Genomic DNA, 22783 nt, shown 5'->3' on the forward strand with positions numbered 1-22783 from the left:
TCAATGGCATTTCTGGCTGTTTTATTTGTAGCCCTCAGCAACTCATTTCATGAAAAAGACACCGTCACAAACATTAGGCACTTGTTTACCAACACGAAACTATTAACACTACAGTTTCCGCATGGAAATCACAGGTACGACAGTTCAGACCCTGGGAGATACATCCTCCTGGGATCTGCACCACATTATCGTAAACCTCCTGCCTGGAACACGGGCCCAGGCACACGGCCACCGCTGGGAAGCACAGCTTTGCTTCTGCCCCGTTTTGGGAACCCCTGTTTGAGGACCATCACCTGAGAAGTGCACAGCCCGGCATGCTGTCACCCGGTCCCCAGGTCTCACACCCTGGGGCTCACAGTTACCTCAGAGCCTGGGCTCCCTTCTACGTTATCGTGATTTGCCCCCACTGTGGGCATTCCAAAGAACAGAACAGAAGTCCTGGCTCTGAATATAGTTCTAGAAGGATGCAAACAAGGTGGCGTCGGCATCCTGCCTGCCTCCCTGCGCTTAGTGTCCTGACCTCTCGGGACACCTACCTGAGGTGTGGGGCTTCAGGTCAGCTTGCTGACAAATCCCACCCCTGGCACCCCTGCCTCACACTGCCCCCTGCACTCAGGACAATAGAGTTCTAGAGAAAATGTTCGTGGTACTGGTTAGGCCCTGATGGGATAGCAGCGAGAAATGCTGGGTGCCTCATACTCCATGAGGCAGGGCAACAACCTGGCCCTGCCCCTCTTTGGTAGGAGGAGCCAAGGCACCCGGTCTGGCTCCAACCTGCAGGTGTAATCAAGCCCTCTGACACGCAGTCTGAGCCGGCCCCAATCCACAAAAGAAGTGACACACACTCATATATCATTATGTTCCTATCAAGGGGACTATGCCAAGAAAACTACAACACTTTTAAGAAGGCAGAGCTTCCTTTGCTGCCTTTTGACTTGCTCATGCTCTCCTGGGGTAATGAACTTCCCGTTGCAGCCAGGTTCAAAGCAGGTTCACCCCATGCTTCAGCAGCTTCTGCTTGGCTTTGCCCGGGAGGCTGAAGGCGCCGTCCTGCGGACTCGGGAAGCCGGAGCTCCGCGCCGCCGCCGCCAGCTGCTGGAAATAGGTTTCCTGGACAGGGCTGCAGCAGGCATACACAGCTGTGGAGGCGTTTCTGTGCGGGGAGAGAGAAGACACGGTCCCATGCTGCCTGGGCAGACCCCTGACCACACACACAGACTTCGAGAGGTGCCTGGCAGTGGCCCAGGGATGCCAAGCGCTGGGGGTACAGCTGCCGTGGTTCAAGCTCCAGGCGCCAAGAGCCGTCTTTTCCTGCCCTTCGACTCACTGGAGGCTGGTGCCACCTGTGGGGGGACCGTCTGTGGCAACCACGGCCACAGAGCCTGAGGTTATGGTAAGTGCTGGACTGCTGGGTCCTGCACGTTTGGTTGACACCGTAGTGGCTCCGCCAAGTGCTCTCGGGCAGCCTGGCTGAGTCCTCGCCCAGCCGTACACAGCTGAGGCGCCAGGACCCGGAGGCGCAGGGCTGGGCCGTGCCGCCCAGCTGACAGGCACTGACTGCGGCCACGGAAGGCAGCTGGATGGACGGGGGCAGTGAGGGCAGAGGATGTGCTGTGACATCAAGTGACAGGAAACCTGTCACGGAAGCAGAGGGAGGGATGAGGAGCCCGTGCAAAGGAGGACCCCCTAGGGAGGAAGTGACTCTGGGGCCAGGCCTCCACTTGGCTCCCTGATCCTGCCTGTCTCAGACTATTTCCCTCCTGGGCTTCAGTTTCTCCAAGTCTAGTAGAAGGGAGTGGAGTCAGGGACTACTGGGATCTCTACTCCCAGGGGAGGTAGGAGGAGAATCCCGTCTTCCTCCACCTTTTTCCTCTGGGACCTCAAGGGGCCAGAAGGGCCCACCTGGCCTAGGTGTTTTGTGGCACTCGCAGGGGTGAGTCATGGGCAAGTCCTCCCAGGCACACAGAGGGGCACCTCGGCCTAGTGGCTGCAGGCACGGAGCTGGGCTCACACGCCCTGGGTCCCAGCCCCTGGCTAAGTCACTCCTCCTGAGTCCCAGCTGTGAGTCCCAGATCTCTAAAATGGATGACAACGGTGAATCCCATCACTGAGATTTTTTTAAGAAACTGAGTAAAATACACAAAGGTGGCCCAGCACATGGCGAGTGGTCAAGAAACGGCGGCTGCTGTCTCTGCCCCTATTAAAGTATCCCTGCACAGCGCTGCTCCCGGCTCAAAGTGGGTGGGACACCGCAGGGCCACAGCGTGGTTCACACATCCCGTGTGCCGCTGGACTCCTTTCCATCCTCGCAAAACAGCCCCGACACAACCGGCCCCCAAACCAGTGACTGTAGATGTCCCTCTCTGCTGTCGGCTGGGGGCAGCTCTGACTTAAAGCCAGAGAAGGCACATTTATTATGGAGAGATACACGGAAATACCGGCTGGAGGTGGCGTGGGCGGCAGAGGTGGCCGGCACCCCGTGTCCGGGGCATCGGCACTGTCACCATGAGGGCCGAGGCCCCAGGGTGCGTCTGTGGGAGTCCAGAGCCCACGCCCCGTCCCCTCCACCACCCTGCCCGCCCCTGGATTGGAAATACAGGGACAGAATGTGCCCTTCAGAGTCAGAGAGACCTGGGTTCAAGTTCTGGCTCTGTCCCTGAGTCAGAATGTGACCCTGGGACAAGAGGCTTATCCTTTTTGGGCTTCAGTATCCGTGTCTCTACGATGACGAGGAAAGAACGCACTGGCCCAAATCGTGGCAAGGACTCGGTGGAATTGCAGACACAGCCCGGCCCTCCCCTTCTGCCCCCTCACTTGCCTTGTTTTCTCCTACTGGTTTCATGAGAGAAGCATGTAGGGAGAGAAAGTAGACCGCGGTTGGTTAAATACTACAAATTACAATGTTAATTTACGGAGCTGTCCCTACTGACACGGAGATGGCCAGGATATAGGATAAAATGGGAACAGAAAGTTGCACGACAGTACCTTAGTGTGCTCCCGTTTCCTAGAAGAAAAGCTATTAGCACCATGAAAATACTGACCATCTGCAACCCCCAACAACAACAAAACCTGGCGTAAGAGACGCCAAACGATGATCTGTGAGGACCTCCGGGGGTGTGGCGAACGTTTCACTCCGCAGATCTGGGCCAGCCCATTTTGCTGCAAGCCCAGGACGCACATCGGATGGCAGCAAAGTACTCGGGCATCGCTGCAGGCAAGGGACAGAGGCCCCCCCATCTCGGCAAGGTGGCGGGGACCTTAGCTGTACTCGCTGTTGCAGCCTCGTGTCTAAAGCAGGTCCGAGACCCAGGAGAGGCCCCAGAAAATACAGGACACTGGAAAGCATGACAGGAGGGGAATGGCTACAAAGAGGCCTTAAAAGAGAAGCACTGGAATATTCTTCACTGCGTTATGAGTGAGGCTGTGGCCCCAGGTCCCTGGGAAGGCCACTCTGGGTGCAGAACTTCAAGAGGGACGCCGGGAACGCTCACCTGACGGTCATCTCATAGAGCGCGGGCAGCCGGGCAAAGTCCGAGTGCATGAGGCCGACCGCCCGGAGGAAGCGGCGGTCCTGGGCGGCAGCCACCTGTGGCAAGTTCACTGGTGAAAGAGGACACAGAAGTTGAGGCAGCAGACGCCTGCCCCGACCGCCCCGCCCACCCCGCGCCCAGCGCTGAAAACCGGGAGCACGGGGCCCAAGGCCAGCGGTGCAGGCCACCTACCGCTGCCACCGTGCGACAGAGCGCACACTGTCCCTGCGAGAGAGCCGCGTCGGGCTCTGCCCGTGGAGCCCACAGTGTTGAGGCAGCCCTCGTCACAGATATGTGAACATGTGTGTGCTGCTCTCCAAATGTTGGAGAAACAACCAAAAAAAGACAAATGAGTAAGGAAGTGTTTGCCAAGCGAATTCTAAACTCCGTGGGAGCTGGCACCAAGCGCGAAAGCAGCCTCTTAACTGCGGGGTCCACGACGCTGGGCGGAGCGCCATCCGCGGGCGCGAACAACACCCCCCCCCCCCCCCCCGCCAGGGGGCACCCCGGCCCCGCGCCTCTCCTTACTGGTCAGCACGTGCTGGACGCGGTCATAGTGCGTGAAGTTGTACGTCCGGCTGGGGAGGGCGGCGGCGTCTTTGGGCAGCGTCTCCTTCAGGTGGACCTCCAGCCCGTTCAGGGACGCCAGGCTGCTGTGGTGCTGCGGGGGGGCGGGGGTTAGGGGATCGTGGCCCTGAGGATATCCCAGTGGCCATCTGACCTCACAAAACGGACCGTTGGGGCGCCGGGGTGGCTCAGGTGGTTAAGTTCGCGACTCTCGGAGTCAGCTCGGGTCAAGATCTCACGGTTCGGAAGTTCGATCCCCGAGTAAGGCTCTGTGTGGCCAGCGCAGAACCTGCTTGGGATTCTCTCTCTCTGATCCTACCCCCTTGTACATGTGTGCACACACTCTCTCAAAATAAACTTGAAAAAAAAGACTGACCAGCTTTTTTTTTCTTTTTATCAATTTTCAAAAAAGTACTAACTCTTGCCCTTATGTTCTAACGCTTTCCTAAAATGGTAGAAAAATCGGAAAACAGTTGTGAACAGAAAAGCTGAGAAGGAAGAGAGCAAAGGGAAGCGGTCCATATCTGACCATACGGTAGTAGCCATGGCTGGCCCCTCGGTACATCTTCTGACCCTGACGTTCCCCCCCCAGGCACACGTTTTCACAGCACAGGCAACCGCTTCACGCAAGAGCCTGGGCTGAGAAGTCCCCCACCATCCGCAGGGTACATGCACTGCTCTTGGAAGGACTAGGAAGCAGGGGTTACGTGGATTTCTGTGCTCTGTGGTTCAGGGGAGGGATCTGGCTGAGGACGGCTGGTGGGAGGAGAGGCCCAAGCACCTGAATTTTAAAATCACCGCCCAGGATGAGTCATGCGCAGGTACAGCTGAGAACACGGGACTACACTTTATACATTTTCTACGACTTTCTTCATAGAATAAAAATGGAATCAAAGCACACATGATGACTGATAAGAGTTTTACAGCTTAATGATATGGCACCAACTATGTTCTTGGTCCTTAAACTATGCTCTCGTAACGTCAAATGTCCTTTTCCAATGGCTGTATCATATTCTTTGAGCTCCGCTTTGGACTTGACCAAGTACATCGGACACGGCCCGAGGGACTTGGTCTGAAGCAGGGCCTCCTACCGCCCCTGTCCTGAGGCTGCTTTGGCCATGAGAAGCCCGCCGTCCCTGGGCAGCCTGTGGCTCTGCCTGACCAGATGATCTGGGGCAAGTTATTGTGTTTCGTTGTTGTTTTTTTTTTTCCATCTGCAAAATGGGAGGACGACAGGCTGCTGAGTCCATTAAGTGAACGTGACACACATAAAGGTCCACGATAAGCCCTGAAAGTACTGCCCTGGAGGAAGGCATTTTTATAGAATCAAGAAAACGAAAATTATCATCAAAGAAAAGGGATCATTTTAACGAGCACGTAGGACTTGACTGCAGACCATTACTGACAGCCGTGTAGAAAAACGAGTGTGCGTGAAAAGTATAGAGATGCACTGAGTGCTTCGGGGTGAGAGCCGTGAAGGGTCACTTCTGGCAGTGCTCTGGGCTGGGGTCACTTCTCTCTGGGGGTCTTAGAAGCGACTGCAGACGCAGTACGTCTACACACGGGTTCACTGTGCATGTGCATCTTTAGATCCCCAGTGCCTGGCAGATGCCAGGCCCCTAGTAGGGATGCAATTCATACCAACACAGTGAACAGATAGAGGAGCATATCCAATTCCAAGCACATCCACTTATAAGCTATCTGGTTTAAAGGGAGGGGCACAGTGAGAAGTCAGAGGACCCTGGTCAGATCACTGCTGTAACGTAAAGACAGGGCCCTTCACCGAGGCTAAAGAACCTGTCTGAAAGGATCTGTGTGCACACCTGCACAGTCTTCACCAGGAAGTCAGACCACGCCTTGCTGGCAGTTTCCAGACCTCAGGAACCTCATAACAGTCATCCCTTCCATCTTGAGCCCAAAGGGATGGATAGGGGGAACAAAGAGTGAGGTGTGCTAATACCCAAGGTTTTCCTGTGGGCACTGAACTCTGCCTCTGGAATCTTCTGCGTAGCCTGTACTCAAGGTAAAATCACATAAACATAAACACACATTCACAAGACGTTGTGTCAGATGAAGACAATTTTTCACTGGGAACCAATGCCATCATCTGCACAAGGGGTCAGCAAACCATGGCCGGTGGGCCAAATCCAGCCAGTTGCCTGTTTTCATAGAGCCTGAGAGCTAAGAATGGTTTTTACAATTGTATATGGGTAGGAAAAAAAAAACAAAGACCAATATTGTGACCTATGAAAATTATATGAGATTCCAATTCTCGTCTCCACAAGTAAGGTATTATTGGAACACAGCCACTGCGTTTATTTACATGTTGTCTGTGATTGCTACTGTAGGACAACAGCAAAGCTGAAAATATGTCTAGGTCTTCCCTTCCATTCCAAGTTTGCCAACCCGATACACGCAAGCACACACGTGATCCCACCACAGCCCTGGGATGCATGAAGCTAGGCTGATTCCTGGACCCTCCAGCTTCTAATCCACAGGAAAGCAAGGGGCTTGAATGTCAGTGTGTGTCAAAATGTGCAGAAGAAATGATGCAACAACACACATTCACCCAAAGCACTAGCCTCATGGGGGACAGGTGCATTTTCATGAAGTATCACTAATACCCTGGCACTCACCTCATGCCTCATCTACTGCACAGACAGCCAGAAATCCTGCTGTAGCAATGAGTAATTGATCTGGTCACTGTATTTGAAGGTCAGTGAGATTATCTTGGGTTTGGAGCAGAAAACTATCAGTGGCTCTATACTGCCCCCTGGTGTGAGCGAACTCTGTGCTCTCTGAACCATTCCCAACCTCCCCTAGCTGCTCGCTCAACTCCCTTTCCAGCAGCTCCCCGCCCCCCGCATAGGCAAACATAAAGAGGTGGCAGCTCATCTGCTGAAAGACAGGATGGCAAACGACACATGGTGGTGTGTACCATGATCAAGGGGCCCTTTCAAAGGGAGTGGGGAGGGGCGTGCTCGCTCTCACATCTGAACTGCAGTTTACCATTCTTCAGGGGACTGGCTTTTCTAGACGGCAACAGAGGGTCTGGAGGGAAATCAGGTCAAGTGTTTTGCATGCAGGTCCAGGACAAAAAGGCAATAAAAGATCTCTACCAATTATAAAACGGGCAGCCTTTGGGCCTGATCAACAAAACCCACTCTCAAAACAGCAAGCTGATCAGTTGTTATTCCCAACTCCTTTTAGAAAAGACGAGGGGTTTTTCTTCATTAAACTGCCTCTCTTTCCTGGGGCCCACCCATCTCTTTCTCCTTTGCATGAAAGTGCACGGAGGCTGTGGTCCTGACATAGATGAGCTGTGCATGATAAACCAAGTCAGATCACCCCGGGGTCAGATGGGGGAGGGGGGAACAGACAGGCGGGGGCGGGGAGGCAAGGAGCAAACAAAAATTCCAGACCCTCCACTTCCATCGGGGTCTCTCAATGAGGCTGTTTTCTTACTGGTCACACGGGAGTGACAGTGCCTACCCCCAGCACTGTTCTCAGGCTTGGCTGGAGTGACAGATGTAAGGGCTTTAGTGAACACAGAATACATTTTAATTTACTTCCTTCCTCAGGGGCAAGGCTGTGCTATTTTTTCTTTTTCCTTTTTTTGGTGGGGGAAGGTAAAGATGTCATATCCACTTCACTGCATCCGAATGCTGGGCCTTTAGGACAACCCGTCTACGGCTTGGCATGAAGCAGAAGAGGCCATGCAAACCAAGGCGTCGGGGAGAGGAACTAGGACCAGGGGTCCCCGTGTGTCGGAAGGAGACCCGAAGTCGCTCAGAGCTGCAGGAGGGGGCTGGCAGCGAACAGGCGGCCAGGGTGGTGCCTGGTCTGCGGAGAGTGGGGATGAGCCAGGCAAGGCTGGAGAGGGGCAGCCACCTGCCTGGGGCTCTGCACAGAGGAAGCCGCCTTCCCTCCCCCTCCTGCTCCAAGGTGACTGCTCACTTACAGAGGGTCACCAGCCCTGCATGCTAATAAGATCAGCCTAGAATAATATGGATTTAAGAACAAAAACAAGGCAAGCCCCAGGACACCATTTGCCCTGCAGCAATTTCAACCCACTGTTCCTCCCGCTACCATTTCCCTGCCAGAAAGGCAAGGCTGTTACTATAGCAACTGGATCTCCAGCAGCGGCCTAATCTCGCCTAATCTCGGAGCAGGTGAGTTCACTGCTCCAAGCGGGGAAGGGGCTGGAAACGCCTGAAGGAGAGCCTTCCAGAGCCAGAGCACTTCAGATGTCCAGGCCTCTAAAAAGGAGTTCCTGATCACCACGGCTCAGTGCAGGGAGACCATAGCTTCAGGAACGCTCCCCACGCAGGCCATGGCCCATGCAGAGGACAGACTCCTGGCAACACAGAACCGGCAGCTGCCCAGGCTGGGGAGTGTAGCCCCAGGGCTAGGGGGCAGGGAGGCAGTGCAAGACACAGGCTGTGCTCTGGGTATTCACCTGCTCCGGGGGCCAGTGCCTCGCAGCCCTGCGCTCTGGGGGACTGGAGGAGGCAGGGAAGGGCTGGGGAACGGACTCCTGCTGGGCGCCCCCCCTCCCCCCAGAACCCAGGGCATAGGAACCACCGTTATCCCCAGCTTGTAAAGTGGGGCTTGGGCACAAGGTCACACAGTGCCCTCGCAGGGAGCGCCTTCCCTGCCGGTCCCTGCTCCCAGCACGCGGGCCCGTGCACACTCACCACCTCCTGGATGGCTGTGTCATCACCCAACAGCTCCTCTTCAGCCAGCAGGGACAGCACCAGCCCGTTGACACTGTGGGTGTAGAGGGTCATGGGCACAAGCCCCTCGCGGGATATCGGGGCTGGCCTTGGGCCACCTCTGTCTGCAGAGATGCTGTCGTCCTGAGACCCTGCTGAGTCCGAGCTGGCGGGTGCTGAGCGGCTGTGATGAACCCCAGCGTGCTGCTCCACGCCCTGTTCGCCCCCGGGCAGCGTGGCTCCGCTACACCTCGAGTCTACTCGAGGCCAAGACTGCAACCTGCTCGTCCTTCTGGGGAGGCGGTCTTCCCAGGGCGTGGGGGCTGGGTTGCTGTGCCCCGGAGGGCGACTGTGCCGCTCCAGGTCTCCATTCCCAGGGAGCGTCTCCAGAGTGGACAGAGAGGGGAGGCTGCCGAGGCCGGTGCCCGCGGGCAGGGCACCAGGTGGCTTGGGCTCCAGGCGGCAGGAGCCACTGACACCGTCCTCCGGGCAAGGACTGCCACCATCTGGGGCACATGTGCTCGGGCGGGTGAAGGAACCCGGGCACCACCCTGCATCCTGAGCTTCTGGAATGTGGATTTCAGACAAGTCCGTTTCCTCCTCCCAATAGGGTGGACGAGGTTCCCTGGCTGGGGAGTGGCAGACACCAGGACCCCTGTCCAGGGCTGGGCTGTGCTGTCTCACAGGCTTGACATGCCCCAGGGCACGGACAGGCAAGCACTCCTTCTCCCCCTTGCCATCTGCTCCGGCTGCGTCAGGACCCGAAGGCTCAGGCGTGGTTGCCAACGTCCAGGCTGCAGACTCCAGGCAGCCGGTGGCGTTTTCTGTGACGGCAGATGTGCTCCAATGGCGTGGAGGGCGCTGGCCTGAGCATTCCTGGGGTCCGGCCAGTGGGGCAGCAGAGCTAGCAAAGCAGACGGATGTGAGGGAGGGGCGCCTGACTGGGTGCAGGACAGGTGCCCGTCTAGGGGTGGAGGGGTGGGGACAGGAACACCACTTCCCCAAATAGCAGCAGGTGTCTGTGGCCACAGAGCCCAAGAGGCCCTCATGATCAAACCACAGGAGTAGAAGTAAGGTGACGTCCGGCCCTCAGGGCTTCACCCAGTGCTACCAGATCACCTACTGGCAACAGCAGGGGCCCCCGCGGAGTGAGAGCCACCCCCATCAGGGAGCCTACTCTGAGCTAGGACTTACACTAGATGCCATGCAGATGCTATTTCCAGTTTTGACGCCAAGCCCATGAAGTAGGTTATTACTGGGTCCAATTTGCAGCCAGGGAATGGACTTGTCCAAGGGTCACACTGCATACAGGTAACAGATCTGGGGCCTGAAACCCACACCCACCGGCCAGCTGCCTGGTCTCTGTACACTCGCATCCCAGTACCCCTTCCACAACAGCGTGTGGGGAAGACAGAAGGCTGGCCTGTTTGTACCTCACGGCCTGCTCCGTTGGGAACTCGTGGAGACTGGCGGCTTCCTCTTCAGTCAGGAACACAGGCCTGAGCTGGATGTTTGGGGGGAGCGCCGCTCCTACAATGGCAGAGCAACATGAACAGGGCTCAGCCATGGGCCGGGAAGATGGAGGGACAGTAACTACGCTCGAGGGGTCCCATCAGAACCACACGCCGACGTGGAGAGCCCGCCCTGCCGCGCTCCTCAGCCCAGAGCAAGAAACACAGAACCGCAGCTACTTTCTGTGCCCGGCTGGGAAGAAGCCCTCACGGGCAACTTTACCACTCGCTGCGGAGAAAGGTGACATTGGGGGGAAGAAAACCTAGTGGCACTTAAAACACGGACAAAAATAGAATAAAAGCTGGAAGAAAGCTCTTTCAACTGACAAAAGGGATCTGCCCCAACCTGTGCTTCAAACTAAAACGAAATCACCTCTCGGGGACCCCCACATCCTGCAGAAGGTCTTTCCGGGAGCTACCCTTTCTCTTAGTCTCCTCTAAGCATCATCCCATGGACCTCGCTGGGGCAGTCTCCTAACAGCGCACTAGTGAGCATCTGAAGACAGGGATTGCAATCAGGAGCTTGTATGGCTAGGATCTCGATGGGTAACTTTGCTCTTAAAGCTCTAGTGTGTTTTCCTAACCTGTGAGTGCAGGAAGGAACTCGCGGGACTGCCGGGCCTTGCCCGTGACTTGTGTAGGGACAGGCGACATAAAAGGCTGGGTCCTCGAGAGGCGGCGGCACGCCTGGCTACTTACCTCGTTCCTGCAAGGCACCCCCTCCTGCAGGTGGTCTCTGAAAATACACACACACAGAAGGTAGCTCTGGGAGCCGCCTTCTCCTCCAGGACCCAATCGTCGGCACGGTGCCGGGCCATCTGTTGGCACAGCGCCACCAGGCCCGGAGCGCTGGGCCCGGCCACACGCCAGCGGCAGAGCAGATGGCACAGAAGCTCTCCCACACGGCTCGCTCGCCTCCACGCTGGGGTCAGGCGAGAACCCGCGCCTCCCTAGCTGCAGCTCCCCGCAAACATACTCGGGCTTCCCGGTCGGATCCGTGTCCCTCCTCTGGGAACGGGAGCAGGGACTCCTGGGGCCTCTTGCCCCGCGGGGTACACCCACCAGCCCTGGCGTGCCCACACCTGCTGCAGCCCTGGCATGGAACGCGCGCACGCACACACACACACACACACACGCTCCCGTGTGACATATATGGGCACATCCGGGCCCCCCTGTGATAAAGGACGTGATGACCACAAATGCTGTGCTCCATCTCCCTTGTTTGTTCCGATTCACAGTCAAGGTGAGAAACCTCAGTTTTTTCCTCCAAAACTGGGAATTTTCTCAAAAGAACTTTCCAGACATTTTATCCAAAGGTTCCAAAATAACCCACCAAAACAAACAAACAAACAAACTCTTCTGGCTTCTAAGAAATAAATGATGTGGCTTGCTTTCTTTCTTAGTGGCTTTTTAAAAATCTCCTGTTTCAGGTTATATAATGTACTCTAGACAAAAATCATCCCCCTGATCACAGAGAACTCCCTCACCCACAAGCTAATACTGTTAATCTGGGGCATATTTTCCTTCAAGTTTATGCATTTTTAAATATGTCGAAACCACAGCATACAGAGTTCTATCTTCCTGTGTAAGAGAGTAACGCTGTGGACGGAGCTTCCCAGCCAGGCATGGGGGCTTTACAGTACCTGGTCCTGAGGTGCAGCTGGACGGATCAGCACCTTGGCCGTGAGGGAGGGCAGGAGCTGGGTGCTAACGATCCTGGGCCACAGAAGCAAGAACAAACACAAGGACACTGTGAGATACACCACAGGACTCTTAACACCCCACATCAGCGAGGGTCGGGGGACACAACCGGTGGGAGTTTCTGCCGGCAAAGTCCTTATGGACTTCCTACCAAACTTGAGAATGTCCAAACCCTCTGACCCGCCCTGTACCAAGATGCACGCTTAAGGGTATTCATTACAGGGGCGCTTGGGGGGCTCCATCGGTTAGGCATCTGACTCTTGATTTTGGTTCCGGTTATGATCTCACAGTTCATGAGTTGGAGCCCCACAACAGACTCCATGGACTGTTTGGGATTCTGTCTCCCAATCTCTGCCTCTCCCCTGTTTGTTCTCTAAATCTCTCTCAAAATAGGGGCGCCTGGGTGGCTCAGTCAGTTAAGTGTCTGACTTCGGCTCAGGTCATGATCTCACCCTCATGGGTTTGAGCCCCGCGTCAGGCTCTGTGCTGACAGCTCAGAGCCTAGAACCTCCTTTGGATTCTGTGTCTCCCTCTCTCTCTGCCCCTCCCATGCTCACACTCTCTTCTCAAAAATAAACATTTAAAAAAAAATTTTTTTTTAAAGAGCCATCATAACGAGAAAACAGGGAAAGCCTCAGGGTGTGCTGTGCCGAGGGCCACTGGAGAGCAGGGCCTGCACTCCACTGTCCACGTCTGCCCTCGCTTTTCATTCTCCACAAACACTTTTGCAGTAGAGAAAATTCAGCAAGTAACCTGTCCGAGGCCAGGCCCAAAAACCCAGCAGGCCGTCAGGCCCCCAGACCTCCTCCAGACACACATTCATCTGGTCATCAGAAAGCTCTGGACGCAAGCAGCGGCCGTCCGTGAGGAGCATGGCCTCAGACCATGCGTGGAAGGACCGCCAGGCGCCCCGATGCCCTCGGCCACGTGAAGAGGTGTGGGGAGGTCACCGAGCAGAAGCAGGCAAGGCCGCTCTGTGCTGCGCAGCCAGGGCCGCAGCAAGGGCAGCAGGGCCCGGGGCAGTGGGAGGGGCCACAGCCGGCTCCCCGCCCCGCACCTCCAGTGCCGGCCGCCGTTAGCGCCCTGCAGACCCACGACTATAAAGGCCCACCCCATCCTGAGACTTACACGGATCCCACTAAAACGTGCCTTCTATGCCCCTAGCCCTTTCCTGGACACGGCTCCCAATTTCCCAGCTGGGCTGAAAGACAGGCATGTGTCCCAAGTCAGGTCTCGGCTATCTGACATTTGCCAGAGCGGCCCCCTTGGCAAGGGCCAGAGAAGGAGCTTCCTGAGCACGATCCAGAAGAGGCCGGGCTGCTCTGGTTCAGGGGTAGGGGTACGGGGGTGTGGGGGGACGCCGGCATCACTCACAGTCCCTTGTAGAGGATACAGCCGGCCAGAACATGAGGCGAGCGCTGGCAGGTCTGCAGAATGAGGGCTGCCTTCAGCAACAGCAGGGGCTCCACCTGGGTGGGGCAAGACACCCCCAAATCAGTGTGCTCAGCTTTGGCAAAGGTGGGGAGAAGAAGGGGCTCTAGAGAACGAGCAAACAGGTCCTAACCCAAAACTGGGGAAATGACAATGCGCCACGTGGTGAAATCAGGGTCACGTCTTGGGTCTGGGGTCCACTTTTCTGTACTCAGAACCTCGGCCACTGCCAAACGCCCAGCTCTGGGCACGAGGGGGCTTCTGCAGAAGCAGGGAGCTGTGGCCACTCGCGGGGACGAGGTAAGCCTCCCCTCAGAAGGGCTACAGGCGCCGCGACCAGGAGACAGCGGGAGAGGGGAGCCTACCCCTCAGACACATGGCCCGGTGCCAGGTAAGAACACATGCCCCCTGTACCCCTTCCCTCTCAAGCACAAGCCACGCTGCCATGAAGCTGGCTTCGTGTCCCACCAGGTCCCGTAACTCTGTCCCGTCACATAGAACAAAAGCATCGTGGTCTCTCGCTCAGGGAAATACTCCTCAACCTGACATTCATTATAAGGAGGCTGTTGCCTAGAAATCCCTAAGGATGGCGGGAGAGGATCTGACCCCAGTCAGGAGTTGCCAGCAGTAGCTAGAAGCCTCTCCCTCCCCTGTTCTGGCAGCGGGAACCTGTAAGCGGCACAGTGGCCAGAGCTCGGCACCCAGGGAGCAAGCTTGCGGCTGTGGGCACTCTCTTTCATAGACTCAAGACAGTGTGCGGTCTCAGTCAACCGTTCTGTAAAGCTCCAGAGCCAACTTCGAGAAGCTCTCCGACAGGAGCCAGGAAAAGGCTATCTCCAATTCTGGCGGGAGTCACACCTCCTCCCTGCTGGCGGGGCCCTCCTAATGCCCGAAGTGAGACGCAGCCCACACGCCTCCTGGGTGCCTGGGGCACAGGTGGTCTGCTCGGGGGACACGGCCTCGCGCCTTCCCATGGCTGTGACTGTGAGGATGTGATGTTGGCCAAGATCAAGGCCGCTGGGCAACAGGCAGCATAGCTGATCAGGCCAACCAGGCAAGCAGCCTATGTGTCACTCAACACTGGTGGCCAACAGAGCGAGTCCAGGACGAAACACTCCCAAGTACTGTCTCCCAAATTCGGCTCAGGTCATGGTCTCATGGGTTGTGGGTTCAAAACCCACATGGGGCTCTGTGCTGACAGTGCAGAGCCTGTTTGGGATTCTCTCTCTCTCTGCCTCTCTCTCTGCCCCTTTCCTGCATGCTCACACATGCCCTCTCTCAAAATAAATTCAACTCAACTAAAAGTCACATTGGGCATTTCTGAGGTTGAGACTAGAGTCAATCATGTCATATTCATATGAAGTCAGTTGCCGGGACCTTTAGATGCCAGAGTTCAACCCTTCTGGGGCACTAGCAAAACAGTGCTGGGAACGGACACTCCAACAGCAGTTTGCGGGTCAGGAAAGGGGCTCCGAGAGGAGACCGGGCTGTCCTAGCTCACACGGCTGGCGAGCGGCAGTGTGGACGTGGGACGCAGGTCTTAATAACCGCCCTCCCCCCCCACTGAGAAATGACACATTCTAGTCCTTTCTCTGGACAGAGGGGTCACAAAGGGAAGAAAGCGTCCAGAAGCTCTATTCCTTCAGGCAGAGTGGGTGAGGGGCAGGGGGTGTTACCTTAGTGCGGTCCAGGTTCCAGAGGGAATTGAAGATCTTGTGCAGGTCGCTGGTGTTCTTCAGGATCTGAGCGATGAAGCTGTCCCACATGGCGTGCAGGTGCTCCCGAGAACAGCTCTACAACAGAAAGCGGCCGAGGTCGGCGTCTGAGATGCGGAGAGACACCCGCTTTGGCAGGGAGCCCTGTTACTCTGGAAATCATGGGTGCCTGGGGGGCTCCGTCATTTGAGAGTCCGACTCTAGATTTTGGCTCCGGTCACGATCCCCTGGTTCATGGGTTCGAGCCGGACGCCAGGCTCTGTGCGGGTGGCACGGAGACTGCTTGAGATTCTCTCCCTCTCTGTCTGTCCCTCCCCCAAGTGCTCTCTCTCAAAAGACATATATAAAAACTTAAAAAACATCGTTCCTTACACAGGAAACTGGCCAGAAGGTAGGGCCTGATTTAAACTTCCCACACACATGAGACCCCCTCCCTGCCCCCCGGTAACTCACCCACCACAGACCCAGCGCTCGAGCTGGGAGGGGGGTGACAACCTGCTCTTTCCAGCCATCCCAGGTAGGAGGACATGGGGACAGACGCTTGCAGTGGACGTGACCTACACCAAAGGGGAGCAAAGGCATCGAAGAGGGGCTCCAGGGCCCTCGACGCTGCGATGTGCTTGCGGAAAGTATGACAGACCCCAAAGTAATGCCGTGCTCTGGCCATCCTGGACCCGCTGGCCAGGCCCGCCTACCACTCCTCACCGCTCTCCTCATACCTGGTAAGCCAGCGACACAGGCCCATTGTAAAAATGAAAGACTCCAATCAGCTGGTCCAGAAAGTGTCTGCAGCTAATGTCGGGGAGCTCTGCAGCACAGCCCAGCACCTGGGAAGAGGGAAACCAGACGACAGGCCTCTTCTTGGCTCTGGGTCCAAACCTAGAGTCTAGAATTCTAGCCAGGGCTAGGATTCACTGACTCACTGGGATGGATGGGTAGACACCGTGCCTACAGCGTCCTAGCTGGTCTCCAAGAGAATAAGTGATCTTCATATCTACTCGAGTTGCCCAACCTGGAATGTCTTCCTTCCTTCTGTTCGTCCAGAGCTCACCCATCCCTTCCGTGCCCACCACAGACCCCAGCACCTGCATGGTGCCCATTCAGATCACGCTGACCAACGCACGCCTCTTTTCTGACCCTTATACCATTAGGACTGTTATTCGCACACCAGGTGTTTCACAGGGTTCTGTAATAAATGGCAGACAGGACTCCGACTGCTTCCTCACCGGCGTTCTCGTGCCCCGAGCTGGATCAGCGGCTCTGGGAGAGGAACGGGGCCCATCACCACAGCTCCAGAGGCCTGCGGGCCGCGGTGCTTCGGTCCACAGAAGGGTAACATCTGCTCTGTCAGAAAGCCATCCGGCCAGATGTCTAAAGAACCTGGGAAGGGTCTGTGTTCTTTGACCCAGTGATTCAACCTCTAGGGATCTTTCCAAAGGGAATCACCAGAAACTTCAAGAAACCAACCAACCCTGACACAAGACAAATCAACAAATTCACGACTGTAAGCCCCACTGAGGCCAAGATCTTTGCTTTGTTCGCTGAAGTAACCCAAGGGTTTACCACAGTCCGGCACATGGCAATTGCTTATTTCTTCCCTCACTGATCTATTAATTTATTGATTGCAACTCTAACAATCCCACCAGCAGAAACTGATGTACTGATATTCACATTAAAACACAGCCAAAGCTGTCTTAGAAAAGAATAAGGCTGGAGGACGTGGACCGTCTCATTTCTGGACGGTGCAGTACTTACATGGGATCTTCCCATAAATCAATAGAAAAGAACAGAGCCCAGAAACAGACCCCCATGGACGTGGTCACCTGATCATCAACCAAGGAGCCAAAGGAATCCAATGGGAGACTTTTGTCAACAGCAGTGCCCGACATCCATATGGGAAAGAGGACCTTTATTTCACACCACACACCAATCACAACCCAAAACAGATTTCAGCTGAAACTACAGAGGCGCCTGGGTGGCTCAGTCGGTGATGTGTCCAGCTCTTGATTTCGGCTCAGGTCATGATCGCATTCATGAAATCGAGCCCTGCATCCGGCTCTGCACTGACAGGGGGAGCCTACTTGGGATTCCCTCTCTCTCTCCGTTTCTGTCTCTCCCCTCCCCTGCTTTCCTGAATGCACATGTGTGCGCACAAACACTCTCTCTCTCTCTCTCTCAAAATAAATAAACATAAAAGAATCAAAGCTAAAACTATAAAGGTTAGGGGAAAAAATTGGAGACTGCCTTTTCCAGCAGGATAGGGAGTGGTTTTACACAGGATACAGAAGGCACTAACCACAAAGGATAAAATTGGTAAATGAGACATCATTCAAATTAAAACATTCTGGGCGTGCCTGGCTGGCTCAGCCCGTAGTGTGTGTGAGTCCTGGTCTCTGGGCCATGAGACTGAGCCCCATGTTGTGTGTAGATGTTAAATAAGTAAATAAACTTTTAAAAATAATTAAAATGTTCTGCCCATCAAAAGACATCATTAATGGGGCACCTGGGTGGCTCAGTTGGTTAAGTGTCCGACTTTGGCTCAGGTCATGATCACATAGTTTGTGAGTTCAAGCCCTGCATCGGACTCTGTGCTGACAGCTCAGAGCCTGGAGCCTGCTTCGGTTTCTGTGTCTTCCTCTCTCTCTGCCCCTTCTTTGCTCATGCTCTATCTCTATCTCTTGATAATTTATATTAAAAAATTTTTAAAAAGATATCACTAAGAAAACTGACAGGCATGTCATACAGGGAGAAAACAACTTTAAAATATATATCTGATAAATAGCTGATATCCAAGATATATAAAGGACTCACAGAACTCAGGGCTCTGTCAGGAAAGAAAACCCAATTTAAAAAGCGGACAAACAGGGGCACCTTGGTGGCTCAATCAGTTAAGCATCTGTTTTCGGCTCAGATCATGATCTCAGGGTTTGTGAGTTCTAGCTCTGCAATGGGCTCTCTGCTGACAGCACGGACCCTGCTTGGCATCCTCTGTCTCCCTCACTCTCTTACCCTCCTGCTTTTGCACCCATATGCATATTCTCTCTCTCAAAAATAAACATTAAAGAAAAATAATTTTAAAAATAAAAAACGGGCAAACAAGCTTTGGATAGACACTTCCCAAAGGGAGGCACACCCATGGCCATTAAGCACACGAAAAAGCCTTAACAGCTTTAGTCTAGTCCTTAGGGAAACGGAAACACAAACCACAATGAGCTATCACTACGCCCCAGCAGAGTGGCTCAAGGAAGAGGCTGACAGCACGAGGTGACAAGGCCGTGCACGAACTGGCAGCCTCACGCAGGGCTGGGAGGAGTGGAAAACGGAACAGCTCCGGGACCAGGCTGCGCAGTTTCTCAGACAATCAGCCTACACCTTCCCTGCGGCCTAGTGAATCCCCACCTCGGTGTTTACCCTTGAGAAATGAAAAGTCACGTCCACAAAAACACCCGTGTCGGAAGGCTCCTGGGAGCCTTATTCTTGATTCCCCCAACTAGACACAGTGCACGTGAGAAAAAGACCAGTGAGGGACTGGAGGGATACGTCCAGACAGCGGACATCGGGGCGACGCGGTCCCGCAGGACGGAGAACGAGCTGCGGACACGTGCCCAGCGAGGCCGAGAAGCCTGCGGAGAGGAACGCCGTCCAAGCGCTTCCACCCTCTGACAGTCCAGACTGTGAGAGAACTCCGCAGGCTGGCCGAGGGCTCTCGGAGGAAAGGAGAAAACAGCCGTGTGCAAGGCAGGGCGGATTAGGAAGGTTCTGGAAGGGCGCCTCGGTGGCTCAGTCGGTTGAGGGTCCGACTCTTGCTTTCAGCTCAGGTCACGGTCCCAGGGTCGTGGGATCGAGCCCCAGGTCAGGCTCCACGCTAAGCGGGGAGATTCTCTTTTCCTCTGCCCCCTCCCTGGCCCATGTTCTCTCTCTCAGATAAAGAAATAAAGAAAAAAGAAACGCCCTGGAGAGCACTCAGTGAGGACGTCACCTGCAGAGAGCGACACAGGAGGCTGCCACCCCACACGCAGGGCCCGGGGGTTCAGTGGGTGCCGGGCGAGCCGTGGAAAGCACCACCTTCTATGCCCTTCCAGCACCAACACTGGTCACCAAGGCACACGGGTCGTGGCCGATGCCACCCTGCTGGCACACGTTCTGATAGACTCACCCAAAGGTGCTCCCCGTCAACCTCTACGGCGAACTTCAGTTTCCGCAGACGAATGAGGGTAGGAGCCGAGCCAGAGATGTCGGAAACACAGCGCACCACGCCGGCAATCTGTCCACAGAGCAACTCCTGCTGGTCCAGCAGGGTCTGTGGGAAAGCAGCAAATTCCAGGGGAGCAGGTCAAACTGCTGAACTCATGTATTAATTTTTTTAAATGTTTTATTTATTTTGAGAGGGACAGGGCCTAGGCGGGGGAGGGGCAGAGAGAGAGAGGGAGACACAGAATCCAAAACAGGCTCCAGGCTCTGAAGCTGTCAGCACAGAGCCCAAAGTGGGGCTCGAACCCACAAACCATGAGATCATGACCTGAGCTGAAGTCTGACGCCTAACAGACTGAGGCACCCAGGCGCCCTGCTCACGTGTCATTTCTTAGTGCAGAGGCCGAGGCGAGAGCAGACTGCGGCCTGCAGGCCAGATCTGGTGGGCTGCCTGGTTTTGGACGGCCTGGGAGCTAGGTGTGGCTTTGGTATTTGAGGGTTGCCATAGCGACAACGAAGTTGCAAACCCTCGATGTTCAGTCCCTGGCTCTTTGCAGGCCAAGCTTGCTGACCCCTGCCCGGGGTAACGGAACTTTCTCAGAGCATCCACAGCCGAGTGCATATGATGATGGCGCAGGCAGGACTGTATTTTTGTTCCGAGGACTAGAGGCATGTGCGTGGGTCGAAGCAGGAGCCGTGGGTCCCCATTCAGTTAATCCCAACTCCCCAGGCAGGAGCATGATCCCAGGAGCGAATATGCAGGCCTCCTGATGGGTCTGGGCACGACTAAACTGCAGGGCCACCAGACGCCAGGTGACACAACAGAAAATGTACCCGGCACTTAGGAGTCTTGCCTAGAAGAACCTGAGTGTACTCAAGACTGCACATTCTCCTCGCAGTGTGAAGCAGACGCAGGGAAGGAAGACCTGGAGTGATATCCCCCGAGAGGAAGGGATCGCAGGTCCAGAGTGGGGGTCCTTCTGACAAACGCCCTGGTCTCCTCAGTAATTCAGCGGCATGGGGGGTGGGTGGGTAAGTGATGAGGGTTATACAATAAAAGACACTTGAAACACAAAGGACCCAATGGAATGCAGGGATCTTGTTTGGATCCTGAATAGGAAAGAGGGACTGGGGGAAGGAGGGGAGAAAAGGAGGGAGGGAGGGGCGGAAGGAGAAAGGTCTGATTAAGGAACTTCCAAAACAGGAAGGCAAAATTTGAATACAGAGAGTATCACGTGATATTAAGGGATTATTGTGACCAGCTAACAGGTGAGGGGCAGTGGAGGGTTCACCATAGTCTCCTCTCCACTTCTATATACATTTGAATCAAAGTCTTTTGTTGTTGTTATTGTTCTTAACTTGTTTTAAGCTTATTCATTTTTTGAGAGAGCGAGCAACCTGGAGAGAGGCAGAGAGAGAGGGAGAGAGAGAATTCCAAGCCGGCTCCACGCTGTCAGCATGGACCCTGACCCAAGGCTCGAACTCATGTACTATGAGATCATGATGAGCTGAAACCAAGAGTCAGACAGTTAACCAACTGAGCCACTCAGGCACCCTATGCAAGTGTTTTAAATGAGCCAATCAAGGGACATGTGGGGGGCTCAGTTGGTTAAGCGTCTGACTCTTGATTTTGGCTCATATCATGATCTCGGGTCTCAGGATTCCTGAGTTCGAGTCCCACACTGTGCTCTGTACTGCTGGTGCAGAGCCTGCTTGGGATTCTCTCCCTCCCCTCCTCTCTCTGGCCCCCCTCCTGACTCGTACTCTCTCTCTCTCTCTCTTAAAATAAATACAATTAAAAAAAAAAGAGCTGATCAAAACTTGGGAGCAAGAAGAGGCAGTCATAAAATCAGGACAGTGGGGGTGCCTGGGCAACTTGGTTTAAGTGCCCACTTTGGCTCAGGTCATGATCTCACAGTTCCTGAGTTCGAGCCAGGCATCAGGCTCTGTGCAGAGCCTGGCCTGCTTGGGATTCTCGATCTCTCCTCTCTCTGCCCTCTTGCCACTCACACTTTCTCTCTCTCTCTCAAAATAAATAAATAAATTTAAAAAAAACAAACAAGATTAGAGACTCAAGATGGTGGCAGAAAGCCAGAGAGGCTGGACGTACGGAGCTGTCAGGGAACGTCAAGACCAGAGCCACAGGAAACCGCACGTGAGGGTAAGAGAGAAGAAATGTCAAACGCCTGGCTTATGCAAAGAAAACTGTCCCGGCGCAGCCACTCTGCTTGTGAAAGGCGCCATGCCGAGGCAGCGGCGTCCAGCCCAACGGGAAGGTGCCAACACTCGCCTGAGGAGGGTAGAAGTAACAAATGCCAGCTCTCGTCGGGTCTCCTTCCTCCTTCACCTTCGAACCATCGTAAAGGAAAAAGTAACTCCACCTGGCAAGAGAACAGAACGGAGCCAGGCTTCCTTTCATCGGGTGATCAAGGGGCTTGAAAACACAGCTTCCTGCTTCCCAGCACGAGCAGGGCTCCTGACTCAGGACTTGAACAGCCTTCTGCTGGCCCCAGAGGAGAAAAGAACCCAGGGGCTACACACAGATAATGAACACCACTCTGAAAGTGCTGTCGAGTCCCTACACACATGCCTCTACCTTGACCGTCTGGCCCTGAGGACCCAAGTGTCGCTAGGGGGGAGGCAGAGCGCCCAGTGACATCTCTTGTTGGAGACACTGACCCTTCACCTACCACCACATGGTCCGGAACCCTGTCACTGAAGGCTCTGACAGCCAAATTAGCTGGGGACGCCTCAGCCACACACCTCGTGCTGGGCACCACGGTCTCTGGAAATATCCCCCGGCCAGAAAGCTGTGACTTCGTTTAGCAAGCAATGGGGGCGACAGCGTGTTCTCCCTTTGCCAACCCTGGGGCCGTGGTGGGCAAAGGGAGACAGTAAGTCTGTAACAGGAAAAATGGGGCTCATGAGATGTCACGGAGGAGCCCGGAACCCCGCTCTGCCCGAACAGTGTTAAGTAAAACTCCAACACTGCCCATCATCAAACTTCTGATTTCCTTCCAGAACCCTCTGTTCTTTGCTAAGGACTCTTCTAGTCTTCAATTACAGGGTGACTAAAATTACCTCTTTAAGACCACAAAGCAGACTCCCCTAAAGGCTAGACCTGGGTTTCACCTCTCCGGAAGCATGTAGGCTAGAGCATAAGGAGGAGCTGCGACCACTCTTTTGTCACCTGCGCTCTTCTCCCTGGCTCCACACCCTCCCCCTACCATCCTCCATGGCTCCCAGCTTCTCTTCATAAAAGGAACTCTTGTTTGTAGCACAGTCTGCTCTCCTGAGCTGTAGGACCAAACGTGAACTGCCTGCCGGGCAAGCCCAGATCAAACAGCCTCAAAAACATGTCAAACCCAATTCAGAAATCCCACTGCCGGGCCCCACTGACCCTCTCCAGGAAAAAGCCCCCT

The 22783-nt window shown here is 55.0% G+C and overlaps 1 protein-coding gene across 8 annotated transcripts in view; it reads right to left on the reverse strand.

Annotated features, from left to right (window-relative positions):
* The window catches only part of HPS4 (HPS4 biogenesis of lysosomal organelles complex 3 subunit 2), a 25361-nt gene continuing 2578 nt past the window's right edge, over positions 1–22783 (reverse strand). For 4 of the 8 annotated variants that reach the window (XM_029921921.1, XM_029921924.1, XM_029921922.1 and 1 more), the window contains exons 3-14: positions 21652–21742; positions 19327–19470; positions 15890–15997; positions 15132–15248; positions 13399–13493; positions 11967–12039; positions 11023–11059; positions 10246–10342; positions 8795–9716; positions 4059–4191; positions 3492–3600; positions 1–1153 (exon numbers count right to left, since the gene is read on the reverse strand). In XM_029921921.1, the coding sequence (XP_029777781.1) occupies positions 982–1153; positions 3492–3600; positions 4059–4191; positions 8795–9716; positions 10246–10342; positions 11023–11059; positions 11967–12039; positions 13399–13493; positions 15132–15248; positions 15890–15997; positions 19327–19470; positions 21652–21742 (2098 nt within the window). In that variant the 3' untranslated portion in view covers positions 1–981. Of the gene's footprint in view, positions 1154–2818; positions 2833–3491; positions 3601–4058; positions 4192–8794; positions 9717–10245; positions 10343–11022; positions 11060–11966; positions 12040–13398; positions 13494–15131; positions 15249–15889; positions 17198–19326; positions 19471–21651; positions 21743–22783 lie in introns of those variants that run through there. The other 4 variants (XM_029921926.1, XM_029921925.1, XM_029921927.1 and 1 more) reach the window with 4 other exon arrangements.

The sequence above is a fragment of the Suricata suricatta genome, chromosome 14, assembly GCF_006229205.1.
Source record: "Suricata suricatta isolate VVHF042 chromosome 14, meerkat_22Aug2017_6uvM2_HiC, whole genome shotgun sequence".
Lineage (NCBI taxonomy): Eukaryota > Metazoa > Chordata > Mammalia > Carnivora > Herpestidae > Suricata > Suricata suricatta.